The sequence below is a fragment of the Spermophilus citellus genome (assembly GCF_964194105.1).
Source record: "Spermophilus citellus genome assembly, chromosome: 8".
NCBI lineage: Eukaryota > Metazoa > Chordata > Mammalia > Rodentia > Sciuridae > Spermophilus > Spermophilus citellus.
The window spans coordinates 127806063-127828624 of NC_138189.1; the positions used below are offsets into that span (position 1 = coordinate 127806063).

At 36.7% G+C, this 22562-nt stretch overlaps 1 protein-coding gene across 9 annotated transcripts in view; it reads right to left on the bottom strand.

Annotated features, from left to right (window-relative positions):
* Positions 1 to 22562, bottom strand: part of ARFIP1 (ARF interacting protein 1) — a 114073-nt gene that overhangs the window by 65641 nt on the left and 25870 nt on the right. Inside the window, exon 2 of one of the 9 annotated variants that reach the window (XM_081303989.1) lies at positions 18238 to 18265. The exons of the other annotated variants lie outside the window; for them this stretch is intronic. Coding sequence (XP_081160115.1) covers positions 18238 to 18249 — 12 coding nt within the window. The 5' untranslated portion in view covers positions 18250 to 18265. The remainder of the gene's footprint in view (positions 1 to 18237; positions 18266 to 22562) is intronic. 9 annotated transcript variants of the gene reach the window in all.

Below are 22562 nucleotides of genomic sequence, written 5' to 3' on the forward strand. Positions count from 1 at the left end.
TACATATACCCCAAATTTTAATCATAGTACTCACTAGAATAAAGGCCTTGATAGAAACATCTGTTAAGGAGAGAATCAATAACTACCAGCATGTTTGTTCTAATGCTCACATCTAAATCTAGCTGCTATCCCAACTGCACTGCACAGAATTGCCAAAACCAGGCTCAATAACTAAAATAAACGTGTGTGTGTGTGTGTGTGTGTGTGTGTGTGTGTATGTGTGTGTGTGTATTTACACTACAGACTAGAATCTACTGCCCAAAATATTAAGAGGTTCTTCAAGTATTCTCTGTAAGATTTTTTTTTTTTTAAGAGATTAACTGTTGGGACCTCAGTGAAAAGGTCTGACTCCCCATGGTCTCCCCAGTCTAAAAAATCCCCATCCCCTCTATTTCCAGAAGCCTGGGCAGGTGGAGACCTGACAGGACTTCAGTGTGAGACTCCCTGAAAAGACAGGTCCTGTGAGGTGGATGTCCCTTCTGCTCAGAACCAGCCAACCTCTTTCCAATAGGGAGACTGTGGCTCCTTCCAAATACCTCCTACTGCTCAACCACCCCGCCACTGCACACTGTAGCCTGTCACCCTCAGTAGGTCATGACCTGATATGACATTAACAGACAGCAGCTTCCTAGTCCTGAGCACTGACAGTCCAAGAACACACCTCAGAATACCTCGGGCAGCAACACCACAAGCTTTGACAGCCTCCCTTAATCCACAGGAAAAGAATCCCTATGTCCTCACTACACAGCACCTCTACAGGGACACAACGTTCACAAGTACCTTCCAAAGGCCTCCCAACTTATGGGAGTCCTTTCCTCACATGACAAGGACTGCCCAAGGGAATAAATAAATGGCCCTTACATCTCCAAACCTGTGCATCTCAAAATTAGACTGGCACGACCATAGAAGAGCAGGTTCTCAGGCCTGGAGGGCCAGCTTATCACCACAGCTCCCAGAAACAGGGTTCAGGTCTCAACAGTGCATGGTGCTTCCTCCAGAAACAGGACAGACCTATGTCTCTCTCTCCATTTGTGTGTGTTGGGGAGAGTGTGTGTGTGTGTGTGTGTGTGTATACACACAAAATATTATACAAAACAAAAATAATCCCATAGAATCTTAAACACACATTTGGACATTTCACCCTCAATTGGCTGCCAGGGGACAAGAATTACCACGGGAGACCACTGCCACTTCCAAAACCCCTTGGTTGAATGCCACAACATGGGCAGCTCTCCTTTTTTGCCACCAGGGGGGCTGGTGGAGCTGGTCTCTTCACCTTAACTTATGCACACAGGAACCTCTTTTTTGTAAAATCTAAGCGGGGGTACACATGGCAAGTATGGTTGGGTGGTGGGCTGGGGACTTCCCCCCTGCAAAAATATATAAGATGTATGAGACCTGCTACATAACGGCAGAAGTAGTAAAGGCAGAGTAACAAGAAAAAAGAAGATTAAAATAACAAAGATACAGTTATTATATCCAGCTGAAGCATGATATGTAGCACACTACGAAAAGATGCTGTCAAGTGTCAGAAGTTTTGACGGAAAATAATCTCAGCACTACATAGAAATAGCAATTCTCAAACTTTGGTCTCAAAATCCTCTTACATTCTTAAAAATCATTAAAGACCTCAAAAAACTTCTGTTTATGTGGATTATATCTACCAATATTTACTATCTAGCATTAATGCTGAAGACTTTATAAATATTTATTAATCCATTTAAAGAAACAATTATCAAACTATTATGTTAATAAATCCTTTAATAAAAAATAACTGCTTTCCAAAACTACAAAAATTTATTGAGACAAATAGCACTCTTTTATACTTTTGCAAATTAATGTCTGCCTTAATAAGGAGACAGTTGGATTTTCATATCTACTTTTTCATTAAATTTGTTGCAGTATGTGTTTTGACAAAATTATGTGAATAAAAATCTGGTTCATGACTATGTCTCCTCAAAATAACTGGATATTCTTCTTTGATATTATACCAAAATTTGATAAGTGGTACTTTCTTAAACCTAAGCATAATATGAAATATAAAAGCATATCAAAGGACTTTTTATATTCTGCTACATTAAAATCCATTGGTCTTCTTTGTCTTCTGAATGAATCTTCCACATGTGCATAATTTGGTATCATCATACAATGGTCATTTTGGAAAATTCTGGTTCTGAGTTGTGCAGATCTTTCAAATACTGACACATTCCTTATATTAAAAAGTCCTATTTGTTATATATGCTCTCAAAAAAAATATCTTTAAGTAGAGGGAAATCATACAAATTGCCCAAATTTTTGCTTGAAATCTTGAATTTGATCACTGTTAACACTGTCCATGATTTAACTTGAAGTAACAGGTTTTCCAAAATATGTCTCTCAAACATCCAAATCTAAATATAGTCATAGTTTGCCTTTATGTTATTTTTCCAAGTAAAAAGATGATATTTCATTAAAAACAAAAACCCAGCTAGCTCAGAACATAATCACACATGTCCTCTAGGCAACTGCTGAGCTTTTGGCATGCAGCAGGAATGCTGTAAGCATACTTCTCATTTTGTCAAACAGAATATTTAAAAGACTTAATAAAAAGTTTTCTGCTCCATCCAAGCCATTCTTAAAGGGGATTGGTATTTTTCTTTACTGAAAGTTTATAATGGTGAAAAGAATATGACTAGTAATTCATCTTGGTCCAACTGCCTTGATTCCTGCTAAGACATGAGCAGTTTTACCTACCAATTCTTGGGCACAGGGCAAGTGTGACAACAATGACAATGAAATAACGTCTTAATGTTATTAAAAAGTGTTGAAGAGACTGCTATGGCTTGGATATGAGATGTCCCCCCAAAGCTCCTGTGTTAATGCAGGAATGGCTGGAGGTAAAATGACTGAATGGTGACAGCCGAAACCTCATCAGTCAGTCCTATTTTAAATGGACTGGGTGACGGGGTGGTAACTATAGGCAGGTGGGGTGTGGCTAGAGGTGGTGGGTCACTTGGGGTGTGCCCGGGAAGAATGTATCTTCCTTCAGGCCTCTTCCCCCTTCTCTCTCTTCCTGCTTCTGGCTGCCACATTCTGAGCAACTTCCCTCTGGATGCCTTTCCAAAATTATCAACCTATTATATGTTAAATCCTATATGTTAATAAACCTATTATATGTTAATAAATCTCACCTTGGGCCCAGAGGAAGAGGGTCAGCACACCATGCACCAAATCTTTGAAATCATGAGCCAAAATAAACTTTCCCTCCTCTTCAGTTGTTCTTGTCAGCTATACTGTCCCAGCAACCTAGAGTTGACTATCACTCTAACCTGCCTCACTTAATAGTCTTGGTTTTTTTAGATTATTTTGATATTCTGACTTTCTTACTGCTACTCCATTCAGATTACTTGTGGTTACTGGAATTAAGTTTCTGTGCCATGAAAATAAGAGATATACATTTGGTGTCTTCCCTCTCAAGCAGTGGCTTTTACAACATATGAACTTATGAAGCAGTTTTTTTCACCTCAACTGAAAAAAAAATTGTGGTTTGTAATTTCTTTTCCTTAATAAACTCTGAGGGAAAAATAAAAATATTACTTTAATTGTGAAGCAAACATTACTCGAAGGGGAATATTTACCCTGTCACAGGAACCACTGGCGCTAGTTCTAGATTTTTAATTTTTAATTCACAAATCAAAAGTGATTCCAACACATTTTTTTGATGCCAATATCCTTTCTGATGCCAAACATAATAACTTTGAACACTGAAAAAATATCCCTAAGCTGATGACGGCTAATCATAATCTGGTTATATGAGAACATTTTAAAGTGTTATTTGAAAGCAGAGATAACTTAAAATGGAGTTTAAGAGGTTGCCATTAGATTTATCATACTGTTCCAGTTCCAAACTTTTTTTTTTTTTTTTTTTTTTGCAGTGCTAGAGTCAAAACCAGCACCTCACACGTGGTAGGCAAGTGTTCCACCCCAAAGCTAAATTCCCAGCCTCCAGGTTCAAAGCTTTTAATTGTAATCATAATTTTTTTGGGGTGGTGCTGGGGATTTAACCCAAGGCTTTGCACATGCTGATCATGTACTCGACCACTGAATGATACTCCAAGCCAAAGTCATCATCTTGTAAGACTCTCAACATTTTGTTTATATTATTAAATAAAAAGCTATAGCTATTTTAGTGATCTATTTCGCTGCTGCAACTAAAAGACCTGACCAGAACAATTGTAGAGGAGGATAAGTTTATTCAAAGGCTCACAATTTCAGAGGTCTTAGTCCACGGAAGGTTGGCTCCATTCCTTGGGGCTCAAGGTGAGGCAGGAAGAACCAATTCACATGATGATCAGAAAGCAGAGGGAGACTCCACTGGCCAGATACAAAATATATACCCCAAAGCCATGCCCCCAATTCCCACCTCCTCCAGCCACACCCCACCACTTCAGTTACCACTGAATTAATCCCTACTAGGGGATTAACTCCCTGATTGGGTTAAGACTCTAACAACCCAATCATTTCTTCTCTGAATTTTCTTGCATGGTCTCACATGTGAGCTTTTGAGGGAACCTCACATACAAACATAACAGCAGAACAATGAAAACTGAATTTTTAAGTTCTATAAAATATAACCAGCATTGAAGTATTATTATTTCTCTTCTCATAATTCTTCTTCACTGGATAAAAGAACACTTTTTATTTTTTCTTCATTTTGTAGTAAAATAAATGTTGTATTTAAAAGTAGAGAGTAACCAGGTAAGGTGACTCACGACTGTAATCCTAGTAGCTCCTGAGGCTGAGATGGGAGGATCACAAATTCAAAGCCAGCCTCAGCAATTTAGTAAGGCCCTAAGCAACTTAGCAAGCCCCTGTCTCAAAATAAAAAATTAAAAGCTCTAGAGATGTGGCTCAGTCATTAAGCACCATTGGGTAGGTAGAGACTCAAGCTGGGTGTGTTGGCACATGCCTATAATCCCAGTGGCTCCAGAGGCTGAGGCAGGAGGATGGCAAGTTTGAGGCCAGCCCTTGTAACTTAGGGAGATCCTATCTCTAAATAGCAAAAACAAGTCTGGTGATATGGCTCAGTGATAGAGCATCCCTGGGGTCAATTCCCAATACATCCAAAGGCAGGAGGTAGGAGGGACTCTCAAAAAAATAAATGAAGAATCAACGTAAGGTACCATGAGTGATTTACTTGTGTTTTTAAAATCCAGTGTATTTCCCAAAGGCAGTCATAATAAAACCTCAATATTTGCTCTTATAAAGAGTAGTGCTATGTTATTAGATCATTTGATATCTACTAGAAAATTTATTTAAGTGGACTGTGACATATACATTAAGGTAGATGTGAATATCAAAGAATGTGCCTAAGGTATTATTATATCATGATGATACATCAAGTAGTTCTTTAATGTAAAGTAATTTTAGTACAATATAAAGTAGAAAATTAATATATGATCTGATTGTTATCTTTTTTTTAAAGAGAGAGAGACAGAGAGAGAGAGAGAGAGAGAGAGGGAGAATTTTTAAATATTTATTTCCTTTAGTTTTGGGCGGACACAACACCTTTGTTTGTATGTGGTGCTGAGGATCGAACCCGGGCCGCCCGCATGCCAGGCAGCACGCTACTGCTTGAGCCACATCCCCAGCCCCTGATTGTTATCTTTTATATGAAGAATAAGTTTTAAATGTAATAATTCCATTAATTATACTTAGAGCACTTTTTATTGTAAGCATGACAGAAATGGGCAAGGAACAATTAAAATTCTATATTTAGAAATAGTCTATTATAGAATTAATGTGATTTTTAAGATATTAGAAAAGTTGAGGGTTATTTCTGCATCAATTTTTTTTTTGCATAAAAGATTTCTTGTCATACTTTGGTAAAAATTTGATGAATTGTTTTCATTTTCAAGTCTTTATTTTAAAAATAAATATGTATCTTTGTGTGATTTGTAAGTGTACCAGCCAGTAGAAATACATGTGTTTCTTTATAAAAAGAGAGAGGGGGGAGAAGGAGAAGGAAATGACACCAGTATTTGGTCTCTATTCAAATCAGAAAGATATCAAGCTATCAAGTTATCATCACTTTTTCAAACTGCAAAATTATTTTCTTTCACCCTTCTAAAAACAGTTGGTATTTCATTATGTGCTTACTACCTTCTAGACAATGTGCAGAAGATATAATAGAAATATAAATCAGTTCTCTGCCTTCAGGGAACTTAAAGTTTTGGGAGGTAAAAAATAATTATAATTCAGTATGGTGAGCTCTGAGAGGAAAGCATTTATATTAACAATGTGTTAATCAGTAAGAGGGAAACTAATCAGAGGTGACATTCAAGCTGAAAGTAATAGGCTGACAGTACTGCAGTGAATGAGAGACTCAACAGAAGGAATGAAGAGAGGGAGCAGAGTGGAAACAGTCTAGTGTACTCTGGAATTTTATTTTTTCTTTTAAAAAATTTTTGAAACGGTATATTCTGGAAATTTTTAAGTAACTTGATTAGAACGGTGAATTAGCATTCATAAATCTATTCAACTAATTTCTTGTGCTCTATAATGTGTTAGGCAGAATTTCAGACTCACAGGACAATGATGATCAAAATGAACAAAACCCCCTATACTCATAAAGCTTAAATCCCATTTGGGACTGGGCATGGTGATGCACACCTGTAATCCCAGCAACTTGGGAGGCTAAAGCAGGAGGATCCCAAGTTTGAGGCTAGCCTCAGCAATTCAGAGAGGCCCTACACAACTTAATAAAATTGTGTCTGAAACATAAAAAATAAAAACGGCTGGGATGTGGCTCAGTGGTAAAGTGCCCCAGGGTTCAATCCCCAGTATCACCCTTCCACCCAATAAAAATCGTATTTGGGGAAACAAACAAGTATATACATCAGTCATAAATATTAATGGATGTGTGTGTATACAGATATGTGTACATACATATACACAGATAGAAGCACATACACACAAGCTCATGCTTGCTCTTGATAGGGTGATCAAGGAAAATCTCAGAAGTGGTATTATACTTTGTGAGACCTGAATAAAGTGGCGGAGTGAGTCATAAAGGCATGTAGGAATACAGCACTCCATGCAGAGGGAATAGTGAGTACAAATACCAAGAGATGGGATCATGCTCAACCTTTCATGGAAAGACAAGAAAGCTGTTTGGTTTGAGGGAAAGAATAGTATCAAATGTCAGAGACAGTCAGTAGGAAGAATACTGTAGGTTTAGAGACCATCAGAAGAACTGTGGATTTTATTCTGAATAAAATGAGAAGCCATCTAAGTGTTCTGAAGAGTAGAATAAAACAATCTGATTTGTATTTCAAAAGGACTGTACTTTTGCTCCTGTGTTAAACAACAGTTGAACAAAGGCAGAAGGAAGGACAGCAATTAGGAAGCTATTGGAGTAATCTAGGTAAATGATTCTACTGGAGTAGAGTGACAGTGGCTGGAGATACACAGACTGATCTGATTCCAGATGCATGCCGAGGCTAGAGCCAATAGGAACTCCTTAAAAGAGATGTGAAATCTCTCTCTCTTTTTTTTTTTTAATATTTATTTTTTTGTTTATGGCGGACACAACATCTTTGTTTGTATGTGGTGCTGAGGATCGAACCCGGGCCGCACGAATGCCAGGCGAGCACGCTACCGCTTAAGCCACATCCCCAGCCCGGAAATCTCTCTCTTAAAAACAAAACAAAATGAGGCCAAGAATAACTCTAGGGGTCTGGGCTGAAGAAGATGGAATTGCCATCAACAGACCCAGGTAAGACTCATGGAGGAGCACAATATAGGGAAAATATCAAGGATTTAATTCAGAACTTACTATGGTTTATAAGCCTACTGTACATTAAAGTGGAAAAGGTAAGTAAGCTATTGCACATAAAATCCCAGGGGGGCGGGGAAAGCTTGAAGCTGGGAAAAAGAAATGTAAAAGACAACAGTGTATAAATGGCATTTAAATCTCTGACTGGACGAGATCACCTAGACCAAGAAGTCAACATGCTTTTTCTATGAAAGATCAAGGAGTAAATATCTTAGGCTCTATGTACCAAAGATTCTCTGTTGCAAAATTCTACTCGATTTTGCTGTTGTAGTCCAAAAGCAACTCTAGACAATATGTAAATGGACTAGCATGTCTTTGGCCTGACCCTTGCCTTGAAGAATTGATATAGGTAGAAAGGGGGTCTGAAGACTGAGCTCTGGGATACCTCAAGCCCTAAGAAATGGGGAAATGAGGAGGAATTAGCAAAGGAATCTTAGGAGGAAAACCTCCAAAGTTATGAGAAAAACCCTAACAGGAAGTTTCTGAGGACAGGTTTTAAAAAAAGGTTTCTGTTGCACACTAATGGACCAAGATACTACTAAATCAGCCCACCCTGCAAAAAAACAAACCCCCCCCCCAAAAAAAAAAAACATACAAACTTCACACACTTTTAAAAACAATTGCTTTAAGGCACTAAAAGGTAAAGGAAAGCAGCAACTCTGGTGGGAAGTGCATGCTCACTTGGAGGAGGGAGACAGGGAGCTATGAGAGTCAGTTTCAATCCTCTCGGCTTTTAGTCTAAAGTTAAATACTCTATGCTGTACACCCAGCAACAGTCAGGGAGTAAAAAGAATTAGCAAAAGTCTTCCTACTGGGGAGTCTGAGGAAAAGTTAAGTCAAGGAAAAGTGAAGGGAAAAGAGAATTCTGAGGATCCCAAACTGCCTACCCACGTCTCTGACAACCCTTGAACTTGACTGGGTAGAACAGACTCAAATGACCTCAGCTAATGAGAAAAGATCTGAACTAAGACTAGATGTGCCATCAAGAAACAGTTTGTAATGTAAGCCCACTAAATCAAAGGAAACAATATCATTTGGGAAAAACAACCAATCTACAACCTCCACACATTAATGTTCACAATGTTCAGAATACAATTAAAAACTGCTAGACATGTAATGAGACAAGAAAATAAAACACATAGAAAAACAAAATCAATCTAGGCTGATTCTGAGATGAACCAGACATTGAAAGCAACAAAGATTTTAAAGAAGCTATTTAACAACTTTCAACAAATAAAATGAAGTAGTTTCAACGAACAAAAATATCAGTGGGAAAAATATCTCAGGGCTGGGATATAGCTCAATGGTAAAACACTTGCCTACCATGTGTGAGGCTTTGAGTTCAAATCCAAGCACTGAAGGAAAAAAAAAATTCAAGTACAGAAATATAACCAATAGAAATGAACCAAATAAAAATCCCAGGCCACGTGCAGTGGTACATGACTATAATCCCAGCAGCTTGGGAGGCTGAGGCAGGAGGATGCAAGATCAAAGCCAGCTTCAGCAACTTAGAGAAGGCCTAAGCAACTTCTCATGAACTGGTCTCAAAATAAAAGATAAATAAATTTTTAAAAAGGGATGGGGATATGGCTGTGTGGCAAAATGTCCTTGAATTCAATTTCTAGTACTGCCCCCCCCCCAAAAGGAAATTCTAGAACTGAAAAATACAATTAAAAAAAATTACTAGGGCTGGGGTTGTGGCTAATTAGTAGAATGCTCACCTAGCATGAGGCACTGGGTTCAATCCTTAGCACCACATAAATGTAAAATAACGATATTGTGTCCACCTAAGACTTACGAATTAATATTTTAAAAAAAAATAACTAGACTTAACATCCAAATGGAAATGACAGAGGAAAGGGTAAAGACAAATCAAAACAAATTATCCAACATGAAGAACAAAGAGTAAAGTAGACTGAAGAAAAAAAGAGATTGAGAGACTTATTAGATGACATTAAATGGACCAACATATGTGTAACTGAAATATAAGAGGAGGAGGGAGTATAAGGCACAGAAAAATATTTGAAGAACTAATGACTAAAAATTTCCCAAAATTAGATGACAAAAGTTGGGGTCTGGGGTTGTGGCTCAGCAGTAGAGTGCTTACCTAGCATGTGCGAGGCGCTGGATTCGATCCTCAGCACCACATAAAGACAAATAAAATAAAGCTATTGTGTCTGACTACAACTAAAAAAAAAAAAAAAAAAAAAAAGTTGGAAAAAAAGGTTGGAAGATACAAGATGCTAAAAAAACACAATGCAAAATAAAAATAAAGAAGTCTGTGCCAAGGCACATACATCAGAGTCAAAGACAGTCATATGCTGCTTATAATGGGGATACATTCTGAGAAATGAATCAGGCAATTCTGTCCTACCAACATTGTTAAGAGTGTACTTACACAAACTAAGCTACATTTTCACTAACAATATAATCTTATGGGACCACTGTTGTTGACTAAAATATGTAATATTGTAGGGTATTAATAAATTTAAAGCCAAAAAATGGAAAAAGCTAACTTTAAAAGCAGCAAGAGAAAAACATTATTATCTGGGAACAATTAATGGCTGACTTCTCACCAGAATTTACAAAAGCCAGAAGAGAACAGAACATTTTCTAAAGTGATGAAAAACAAAAAACTGTCCACCCAGAATACTATATCCAATAAAAATACCCTTCAAGAATAAAGGAGAAGCAGGTGTGATGGCCCAGCCTGCAATCTGAGGTAGAGTGTCCCTTTTTTCAATTCCCAGAACTGGGAAAAAATGAAAATGAAAAAAAAAAAATCAAACAAGGAAGGAAGGGAAAATAAAAATGTTTTCAGATAAAACTTAGATAATTTAGCAGCAGATTTGCATTGTAAGAAATACTAAAGGAAGTTCTTCAGTCTGAAGGGAAATAAAATCAGACAGAAACATGGATCTTCAGAAAAGAATAAGGAAGAACCAAAAGGGCAAGACATGAGTTAACACAAAAGACTATTTTTAAACTTTTTCCTCTTTTTTGCCTTTTTCTCTCAATTTCTTTATAAACCATATAACTGCTTGAAACAGATATTGTAACATCTTCTGGGGCTTATAATTTACCTAGATTTATTATATATAACAACTATATTGAGAAACAAGGAGGGAAGAGACAAGGGAAAAATGGACATTAAAAACCTGCAAGACTTTCATATTGTAAATTAAGCAACACATTATTAATTATAAGTGGAATACGAAGAATTTAGAATATACACCACAATCTTTATAGCAACCACTAAAAGTATAATGTAAAGAAGTACAGCCAAGTGGCCAGAAAAATGAAAATGGAATTCTAAAATATTTTCAAATAATAAAAGGTAAGAAAAGAGAATGGGAGGGGGGAAAAGGAGAGGAGTTTTTTTTTTTTTAAAAAGAAACAAAACCTAAAAGGGATATAAAGACAAAGCAGTAGAAATGTCTAGAAAACAAATAGCCTAGTGGAAGGTTAGATTAAATTAAAAGGAGAAAAAACTGGTGGTAGAACACCTGTTTAGAAGAATATTTTGTAGTTCAAGGTAAGTTCGACCCTGTCCCACACAGGCGGTTGGAATGGGGTTCCCCACGGTGAAATGGGCTGGCTGAGAAATAAAAGCAATGAAAAATATAACAGTGAAAAAACCACAGAACACAGAAAGTAATTCCAAAAGTCAAGACAGAACCAGCAAGCTGATCTGATGGATGGAGCTTCTAGACTTTGGCAAAATGGAGCTGTGTCTGCTTTATTTATATAGGGAAACATCAAAGGCCTTCCATAGAATGATCTTCACCAAAAAAGGTTCAAGATGGGCTGTTCAGTTCCTAACAGGTTACACCTATCTCCAGAGCTACTAAGGGATTTTCCTAGCAGAGATAAAGGTCATGTGCACTAGGCAATCTATTGCAGTGGGAGAGTCATGGATAGTTCCCAAAGCCAAACCTAAATCTACCTGGCTTCATGTAAGAGAAGATCGTCACGTATTTCACAGATGGCTTCCCGCAGGTAAGTAATAAAAATCTGAACTAAGGGTGTAGGGATAGAAAAATACATATATATTCAAGTGATACCAAGAAGGTAGAAGAGAGAGAGATAACTAGACTGTGGGAGATATAAAGGAATCTAGGATGACCTACCTCCTTCTCACCCCCAAATTTGTGGCTTGGGCACCTGGAAAGATGAACATGTCAATCACCAAAGTAGGAAAAGTAAAAGGTTCATTTGGCTTGAGAAGGACAGACAATGTGTTCAGTTGTAAATAACATGAATTTGAGAATGTCTGTGGAGTATCCAAGTCCATGAGAACACAAGGAATTCCAAAATGCAGGTCTAGTACCCAGGCTAAGAGGTACCTGAGAGTTATCACTGTAAGGGATGGAGATGGCATGAAATAGAAGGCAAGAGGAGAACCCAAGAAAAGCATCCTATGGAACATTAAAAGCAGAGGACACTGCAAAAAAGTTGCAGGGGCAAGGGGATAAACAGCTTCATGATGCAAACATAGCAGAGAAAACCACAGCAGTGGAATTATTACATATTGTTCTAATTTGTGACTTTAAATAGGAAACAAATGTTCTGAAAATGAAAAATAAAATGATAAACCAATACTATTTTATGCCATAGAGCAGGTAATAGGAATACTCAGTTGCCAAAAGATGTACAAACATTCTTATATTACCTATTTGTTATCTTAGATTCCCTACAACGAATGACCCATTTCGGGAAACACTACTTAATGACCATTACAGTACTGAATAAATTAACAGCCAATTTACAAATTAGCAGGATGGGGCTTAAAACCAAAAACTCCATGCCATCTGATAAAAATAGAAGCTCTTTTGTTCCCAGGTTCATGTTATTTGAGGTCCTTCATAATAGGGTCTAATCAACTATTCAGGCTTTATTTTCCCACAGATCCTTTACTCCTGAATCTTGTTATTTTTGGAATATGAAATACATTCTTCTACCTCCAAACATTTGCCTAAACTGTTCCCAGTGTTTTAAATATTCTTCCTTCTTAAGGATTTAATAAAATCTATCCTCCCTATAACTTAAGGCTCAGCATAAATGTTCTCTCTTCCGAGAGACTATAGTATAACAGGAAGGGTAAGGTCTTTGGAATATAAAAGATGGGTTAAAACCTCAGCTTAACAACATAGCAGCTGCAATGTGATCTTCTTAATCTGATTTTTCTCATTTATAAGTATGTTAAAATATATACATCTCGAATAACACTTGAGGAAATTAAGTGAACGTGTATCCAAAGCATTTATAAAGAGCAGCTAGCACACACACAGTAGGCATCCAATGAATAAATAATGATCCTTCCAGGGCAGTGGCTAGTAAGTGGTTAACAACTGATTCTCCAAATTAAAAAAAAAAAAAAGAAAAGAAAAGAAAAGTCCTGATCTTAGTTTTCACCTATTCTGCGTTGTCAACTGTGGCCAATTTCAAGCTTCCAACGTGACCTCACTGAATCCAGAGGCAGAGAGAGATGTACTGTCACACCACATGTAGTAGTTTAGAGTTACCATTAGACACAAATAACCTCAGGAGCACAGGAAGATACCATAAAATATTAAGAAGCTAGTACACTTTGAGTATGTCTTACTTTTATTTTAATATATGTATTTAATCTAAGTTTATAAAATTTTTGTAAAAGAAGTAATGGCTGTGTTCAAAAGCTGGCTCACAAATTTGTGAAAATTAACAATCAGTGTTTGTAGTCATTATAAGCCAGTTCTAGCCACAACTGAATTCTTCCAAGTTAGAAAATAAGTGTTAGGAATTCTATACAGATGAATCTTTGGAAATTATCTTTTAAAATCCAATACATAGATCTTACATTCTAGATTATATTACTTGTTTGGAAATTAATAAAAAAAAACTACACACATTCACTTTTCATTTTATAAAGCAACAACCAAATTATGTCCTTCTTTCATGCCCTGTTAATTCCAAGTACATTTTAAATCCAGTCATGTGTAAGGAAAAGATCAAAATTGATCAACTACTCTATGTGACTGAATGCTGCTGTATGCCCTAATAGAAAAAAATGCACTTATTTTTATAGACAGCAAATTGTATTTATATGTAGTTGAGTGCACTTTAAAAGCAGACTTAACCTTGTAACATGAAGAGTGATGCAAAATCAAAAATATGAGCACAGAACTGACTTGGAAACAATACTGTATATTGGAGAACCAAAAATGTGAAAGCTGGGGAACCTTTCAACCAGCCAAAGCTGGGGATAAATTAACAGTGCACAAACTTAATAGTGATTTTATGGTGGTATTTCACTCCTAAAGTGTATGTCAAGTTCTCAAGAGGCAATGGAATGTTTCACTCAGATATGCCAATGATTCTCAAGCTTCTGCATCTCAGAACTATCTGGGGAGCTTTTAACCACTCCACAGAGATCATGATTTAATGATGGCCTCCATTCATCCCTTGTATGAGTGGCCAGCAAGCTTTAAACTATTTTAAAAACCTCACCACGTGATTCTAAAGTGCAGCTGAGTGACAAGCACTGCTATAAACATACCCTAGACAGCAGAGGAAGGTGAACACAGCCAGATCAGCCATACAAATATCTATTACTGAAAAGTGCAGCATGCTACACAGGTCCTTAACCATAACCTTTGCCACTCTTTAAAACAAACAGAAAATTTTAGTATTGGGAAGTATCTGCAAAGCCATTTAGTTCAACATGTCATGCTGAGTAAAACCACAAATATGCCACTATATGCTCTTTAGAATAGCCAAAATTAAGTTAGCTGTAGTGACAAATGCTTGTCCAGCTCAGGAGGCTGAGGCAGAAAGATCACAAGTTCAAGGCCAGCGTGAACAATACAGTGAGACCCTGTCTTAAAATAGAAAAATAAAATGAAAAGGGCTGAGGATGTAGCTCAGTGGTAGAGTACTTGCCTAGCAGGCATGGAGCCCTGGGTTCAATTCCCAGCACTGCAAAAGAAAAACAAAAAATGGGGAAAAGAAAAAAAAAAAAAGAAGAATGGCCAAATTAAGAGAACTGACAAATCCAGTATCACCAAGTACGTGGAACAACTAGACTAATACATTGCTGATACTGATAAAATCACTTTAGAAAACTATTGAGCAATAATATTAAATATATGACTAGCCAATATCCCAGCAATTTTGCTCCTAGGAATACACCTACAAAAATAGGTGCATCTGTCCATCAAAAGGTATATATGCATTTGGGGTAAAATTGGGGGTTCATAACCCACTTCAATCTAATGTATGAAATATGATATGTCAAGAGCTTTGTAATGTTGTGAACAACCAATAAAAAAAGTATATCTTCCATTGAATTATTAAAAAAAAAGGTATGTATGCAGAGCAGCTTTATTTATAATAGCCAAAAATTGGTGACAATCCAAATGTTCACTGAATAAACTGTGGCGTAGTCATACAATAGAACAGGATGAACAGTGAGAAAAAACTTTATTCTCTGCATATGAAACCAGAACAAAAGAGTAATGTATGATTCAATTCAAAAAGAAAACAGGGCTGGGGATATAGCTCAGCTGGTAGAGTGCTTGACTTGCATGCACAAGGCCTTGGGTTCTATCCTCAGCAACACACAAAAAAAAGAAGGAAAACCAGTAATTAATTATAATAGTAGGCAGAATAGTGGTTATCACAGAATGGGCAAGTACTGACTCATGTCTTTGGAGTAGGGAAACATTTCCTAGACACAAAAGCAAAAACAATAAAAGAAAAACACTGATAACCTGGACTGCATGAAAACTAAAACTTTCCAGCTGGGTACTGGAAAGAGAATCCAGAGGCTGAGGATCCAAGTACAGCTCAGCCTGGGCAATTTAGCAAGACCCTTTTCAAAGTAAAATAAAAAGGGATAGGGATGTAGATCAGCAGTAGCATGCCCCTGGGTTCAACTCCCGAATGCCAAAAACAAAGCAAAACAAAACAAACAAACAAAAAAAAAACACCCCACTAAAAACTTCCAAATGACACCATTAAAAAAATTGAAAAGGAAATTCACAGACTGGAATAAAACAGTTCACACCTATACACACACACACGTACACATACACACACACACACACACTCTACACCTAAGACAACTCAAATATAAAATGGTCAAAACTTTTTTCAGAAGAAAATATAAATGGCAAATAAGTACATCAAGAAAACCCAAATAGTGCAGGACCCAGGCCCAGGATAGGTCTAAGTCCGCGACACACATGCCATTCCCTCCCACCTGGGAGCCCAGGCCTAACCCACTTCCATCTTGGAACACTGCAGACATTACCATAACCTTCCCCATGCAAAATAGCCTCCACCTTTAGACAAAAACAGGGCCTAGAAGCAACTGCATCTCGGGGCAGGCATCCCAAAGTCAGTGTAAGGCCCACCCTTTCAGCCCCATCTCTGAAAGACATTGCATCCATCTTGGGGCACCTCCACTGCTATCTCAAGATATCTCCCCTATTGTCACCACCATCTTTAGTTGCAGTAGCATATATCAAGGGACACTTGCAAGGTCTGGAAGCCCAACATCAAGTGAGGTACAGATAAACTGCACAGATACTACAAGATTATAGGGTAGAAACTGTAACATTTCAGATCCACACTGCAAGAAAGGAACACACATAGACAACATGAAAAAACAAGGGAGGAAAGTGCCCCAAACCAACCAGGACACTATAATAACAGAACCTATGGACAGCACAGTTGATGAAATGTCAGAGAAGGAGTTCAGAATGTTCATAATTAACATGTTCTGTGAATAAAGAATGACCTAAATAAGCAAATACAGGCAAAAACTGATCACTCCAACAACAAGATAAGAGAGCAAATACAGGTAGCAAAAGATTACTTCAAGAAAGAGAGACTCTGAAGATAGAAAGAAACCATGAACAGAACATCCAACAATTATGGGATAGCATCAAAAGACAAAATCTAAGAGTTATTGGGACAGAGGAAGGCACAGAGATTCAAACCAAAGGAATGCACAATCTCTTCAACGAGATAATATCAGAAAATTTTCCAAGCATGAAGAATGAATTGGAAAATCAAATACAAGACTCTTACAGGACACCAAATGTACAAAATTACAACAGATCTACACCAAGGCACATTATAATGAAAATGCCTTAGCATACAGAATAAGGATAGAATCTTAAAAGCCGCAAGAGAAGAATCAGATCACATATGGGGAGACCAATTCATATCTCAGCAGATTTTCCAACCCAGACCCCCAAAGCCAGGAGATCATGGAACAACATATACCAAGCTCTGAAAGAAAATGGATGCCAACCAAGAATCTTATATCTAGCAAAATTAAGTTTTAGATTTGATGATGAAATAAAAAGTTTCCATGATAAACAAAAGTTAAAAGAATTTACAACTACAAAGCCTGAACTACAGAACATCATTGGCAAAATATTCCATGAAGAGGAAATGAAAAACAATGATGAAAATCAGCAGGGGGAGTTATTACACTAAGGGAAAAACTAATCAAAGGAGAAACCAAGTCAAGTTAAATACCAAAAATAAACAAAAATGGCTGGGAATACAAATCATGTCTCAATAATAACCCTGAATAATAATGGCCTAAACCACCAATCAAAAAACATAGACTAGCAGGTTGAATAAAAAAAAAAAAAAGACCCAACAATATGCTGCCTCCAAGAGACTCATCTCATAGGAAAAGACATCCTCAGACTGAAGGTGAAAGGTTGGGAAAAATCATACCACTCACATGGACTGTGGAAGTAAGCAGGGGTTTCCATCCTCATACCAAATAAAGTAGACGTCAAGCCAAAGTTAATCAAAAGGGATGAAGAAGGACACTACATTCTGCTAAAGGAACCCACACACCAACAAGACATAACAATTATAAATATATATGTCCCAAACAATGGAGCATCTGTGTTCATCAAACAAACTCTTCTCAAGTTCAAGAGTCAAACAGACCACAACATAATAATTCTCGGTGACTTTAATACACCTCTTTCACCACTGGATAGATCTTCCAAACAAAAGCTGAACAAAGAAATTATAGAACTCAATAATACAATCAATAACTTAGACTTAACTGACCTTCAACAAGTGAAGAACAACACATTCTTCTCAGCAGCACATGGATCCTTCTCTAAAATACACCATATATTATGCCACAAAGCAACTCTTAGCAAATATTAAATACTGGAGATTCTACCCTGCATTCTATCAGATCATAATGGAATGAAACTAGAAAACAATGATAAAATAAAAAATAAAAGCTACTCCAACAACTAGAGTCTAAATAATATGCTACTAAATGAACAATGGGTTGCAAAAGTCATCAAGGAGGCAGTTAAAAAATTCTTAGAGATAAATGAGAACACTGATACAACATATCAAAATCTCTGGGACACTATAAAGACAGTACTCACAGGAAAGTTCATTGCATGGAGTTCATTCCTTAAAAGAAGAAAAAGTCAACAAATAAATGACATAATATTATATCTTAAAGCCCTAGAAAAAGAACAAACCAACCCCCATATTAGTAGGAGACAGGAAATAATTAAAATCAGAGATGAAATTGAAACAAAAGAAACTGAAAAAATTGATGAAACAAAAAGTTGGTTCTTTGAGAAAATAAATAAAATTGACAAACCCTTAGCCATGCTAACAAAGAGAAGGAGAGAGAAAACTAAACTCACTAACAAACGTGATTAAAAAGGAAATATCACAACAGACACTACAGAAACGCAGAAGATAATTAGAAATTATTTTGAAAACTTGTACTCCAATAAGATAGAAAATATTGAGGGCATCGAAAAATTCCTAGAGTCATATGATTTGCCCAAATTGAATCAGGATAATATACACAATTTAAACAGATCAATTTCAAGGAATGAAATAGAAGATGCCATTAGAAGTCTACCAACCAAGAAAAGTCCAGGACTGGATGATACACAGCTGAGTTCTACAAGACCTTTAAAGAAGAACTAACACCAATACTCCTCAAATTATTTTGTGAAATAGAAAAAGAGGGAGCACTTTCAAACTCATTCTTTGAGGCCAGTATCACCTTGATTCCAAAGATAGGCAGGGACACATTAAAGAAAGAAAACTTCAGACCAATATTTCTAATGAACATAGATGCAAGATTCTCAATAAAATTCTGGCAAATTGAATACAGAAACATATCAAAAAGATAGTGCACCATGATCAAGTAGGGTTCAACCAGGGATGCAAGGTTGGTTTAACATATGGAAATCAATAAATGTAACTCATCACATCAATAAATTTAAAGATAAGAACCATATGATCATCTCAATAGATACAGAAAAAGCATTCAAGAAAATACAGCACCCCTTCATGTTCAAAACATTAGAAAATTTAGGGAAAACAGGAACATATCTCAACATGGTAAAAGCTATCTATGCTAAACCCCAGGCCAACATCATTCTAAATGGAGAAAAATTGAAAGCATTCCCTCCAAAAACTGAAACAAGACAGAGATGCCCTATTTCACCACTTATTTAACACAGTTCTTGAAACACTGGCCAGAGCAATTAGACAGACAAAAGAAATTAAAGGGTAGGAAAAGAAGAACTCATATTAGCACTGTGTGCTGATGATATGATTCTATACCTAGAAGACCCCCAAAATTCCACCAGGTATCTTCTAGAACTAATAAATGATTTCAGCAAAGTAGCAGGATATAAAATTAACACCCATAAATCAAATGCATTTCTGTATATCAATGACAAATCATCTGAAAGGGAAATGAGGAAAACTACCCCATTTACAATAGCCTCAAATAAAATAAAATACTTGGGAATCAACTTAATGAAAGAGCTGAAGGATCTATAAAATCAAAATTACAGAATCCTAAAGAAAGAAATTAAAGAAGACCTTAGAAGATGGAAAGATCTACCTTGTTCTTGGATAGGCAGAATTAATATTTGCAAAATGACCATATTACCAAAAGCACTATACAGATTTAATGCAATTCCAATCAAAATCCCAATGACATTCCTCATAGAAATAGAAAAAGCAGTCATGAAATTCATCTGGAAAAATAAGAGACATAGAATAGCTAAAGCAATCAATAGCAGAAAGAATGAAGCAGGTGGCATCACTATACTAGACCTTAAATTATACTACAGAGCAATAGAAACAAAAACAGCATGATATTGGCACCAAAACCGACTGGTAGACCAATAGTACAGAATAGAGGACACAGAGACAAACCCACATAACTACAGTTATCTTATATTAGACAAATGTGCAAAACACATACTGGAGAAAAAGAGAGCCTCTTCAACAAAGGTTGCTGGGAAAACTGGAAATCCATATGCAACAAAATGAAATTAAACCCCTCTCTCTCACCATGCTCAAAGTGGATCAAGGACCTAGGAATTAAACCAGAGATACTGCGCTTAACAGAAGAAAACTTGGGCCCAAATCTCCATCGTCAGGTTAGGCCCCGACTTCCTTAATAAGATTCCTATAGTGCAAGAATTAATAAATGGGATGGATTCAAACTAAAAAGCTTCTTCTCAGCAAAAGAAACAATCAATGGGTAATAGAGAACCTACATTGGGGAGCAAAAATCTCTAGGATATATAAAGAACTCAAAAATCTTAACACCAAAAAAACAAATAACCCAATCAATCAATGGGCCAAGGAACTGAACAGACACTTCTCAGAAGATGATGTACAATCAATCAACAAATACATGAAAAAAATGTTCAACACCTCTAGTAATTAGAGAAATGCAAATCAAAACTACTCTAGATTTCCTCTCACTCACTCCAGTCAGAATGGTAGCTGTTGTGAAGACAAACAACAAAAGTGTTGGTGAGAATGTGGGGGGGAAAGGCACACTCATATATTGCTGGTGGAACTGCAAATTGGTGCAGCCAATACAGAAAGCAGTATGGAGATTCCTTGGAAAACTGGGAATGAAACCACCATTTGACCCAGCTATCCCACTCATCGGTCTATACCCAAAGGACTTAAAAATAGCATACTACAGGGACATAGACACATCAATGTTTATAGAAGCATAATTCACAATAGCTCAACTGTGGAACCAACCTAGATGCCCTTTAGTTGATGAATGGATAATGAAAATGTGGTATATATACACAATGGAATACTATTCAGCATTAAAAGAGAATAAAATCATGGCATTTGCAGGTAAGGGATGGAATTGGAGAAGATAATGCTAAATGAAGTTAGTCAATCCCCAAAAAACAAATGCCGAATGTTTTCTGATATAAGGTGGACTGACTCATACTGAGGTAGGGAGGGGGAGCATAGGAGGATTAGATGAACTCTAGATAGAGCAAAGGGGAGGGAGGGAGACGAAAGGAGAGGGCAAGGGGCAGGAAAGATGGTAAAATGAGATGGACATCATTACCCTAAATACATGTATGAAGACACGAATGGTGTGATTCTACTTTGTGTACAACCAGAGATATGAAAAATTGTGCTCTATATGTGTAATATGAATTGTAATGCATTCTGCTGCCATGCATAACAAATTAGAATTAAAAAAAGAAAAGAAAACCCAAATAAAAACTACAATAAGATACCACTATAATGGCTCAAGATAAAATAACTGGTAATAACAAGTGTTAATACATTGCTGGAGGGGATGTAAAAATGTATTTCACTTTGAAGAATTGTTTAGCAATTTCCTATACAAGTAAATACACATTTGACCATATAACTTATTCTATACCTAAGCACTGATCAAAAAGAAATTAAAACTAATGTTCTGACTTGTATGAATGACAATGATTTTGAATCTCAGAAATACCTGGAACCCCAAACTAGAAAATAAAATATCCACTAAAAGCTTAATAAACAAACTACAGCATATCCACAATAATGGAATACTCCTGAGCAATAAAAAGGAAAGACTTACTGACACACGACAGGACTCTGATTAATCTCACAACATATTGCAGGCACAAAAGGATACAGACTATTTGATTCCATTTATATAGAATGTTAGAACATAGTAAACTAACCTGTCATGACAGATCAGTGGTTGCCTGGGACAGGAGTGGTAGGGGAGGGGCACAAGAAACTTAAAGATGATAGAAACAATCTCTATCTATCTATCTATCTATCTATCTATCTATCTATCTATTTTTGGGTACTGGGGATTGAACTCAGGGGCACTCAATCACTAAGCCACACCCCCAGCACTATTTTGTATTTTATTTAGAGACAGGGTCTCACTGAGTTGCTTAGTGCCTTGTTTTTGCTGAGACTGGCTTTGAACTGGAGATCTTCCTGTCTCAAACAATCTATATCCTCTTGATGATTATGGTTCCCAAGTTTATACATTTGTAAAAATGCATTGGGCTATACATATAAAATGGGTACGCTTTTATTCTACATAAATTTTATATCAATTAACTGTTTATTTTGAAAAAAAAGGGTAAAATTCCATTATATCACCTCAAACAAAAAGGATTTTTCCTGCAAGCCCCAAATCCACCCACAGAACAACCACACCAGTCTGGTGGGGTGGGGTGATTCAGATCACAGTGCCAATCTACAAGGAGGGTCTGATTTGCAGTTCTACAACTCAGAAGCAAAAGAAGTTCCGTCATTTGCCAAAATACATCCAGCTACAAAAAATAAATTATGACAATACTGATTGCAAAAATGATTGCATCAACCTGTCATTTTTACAAACAATATTGCCTGACCCAGAATCTTAAAAATGTAAGTACTGCCTCCAAAA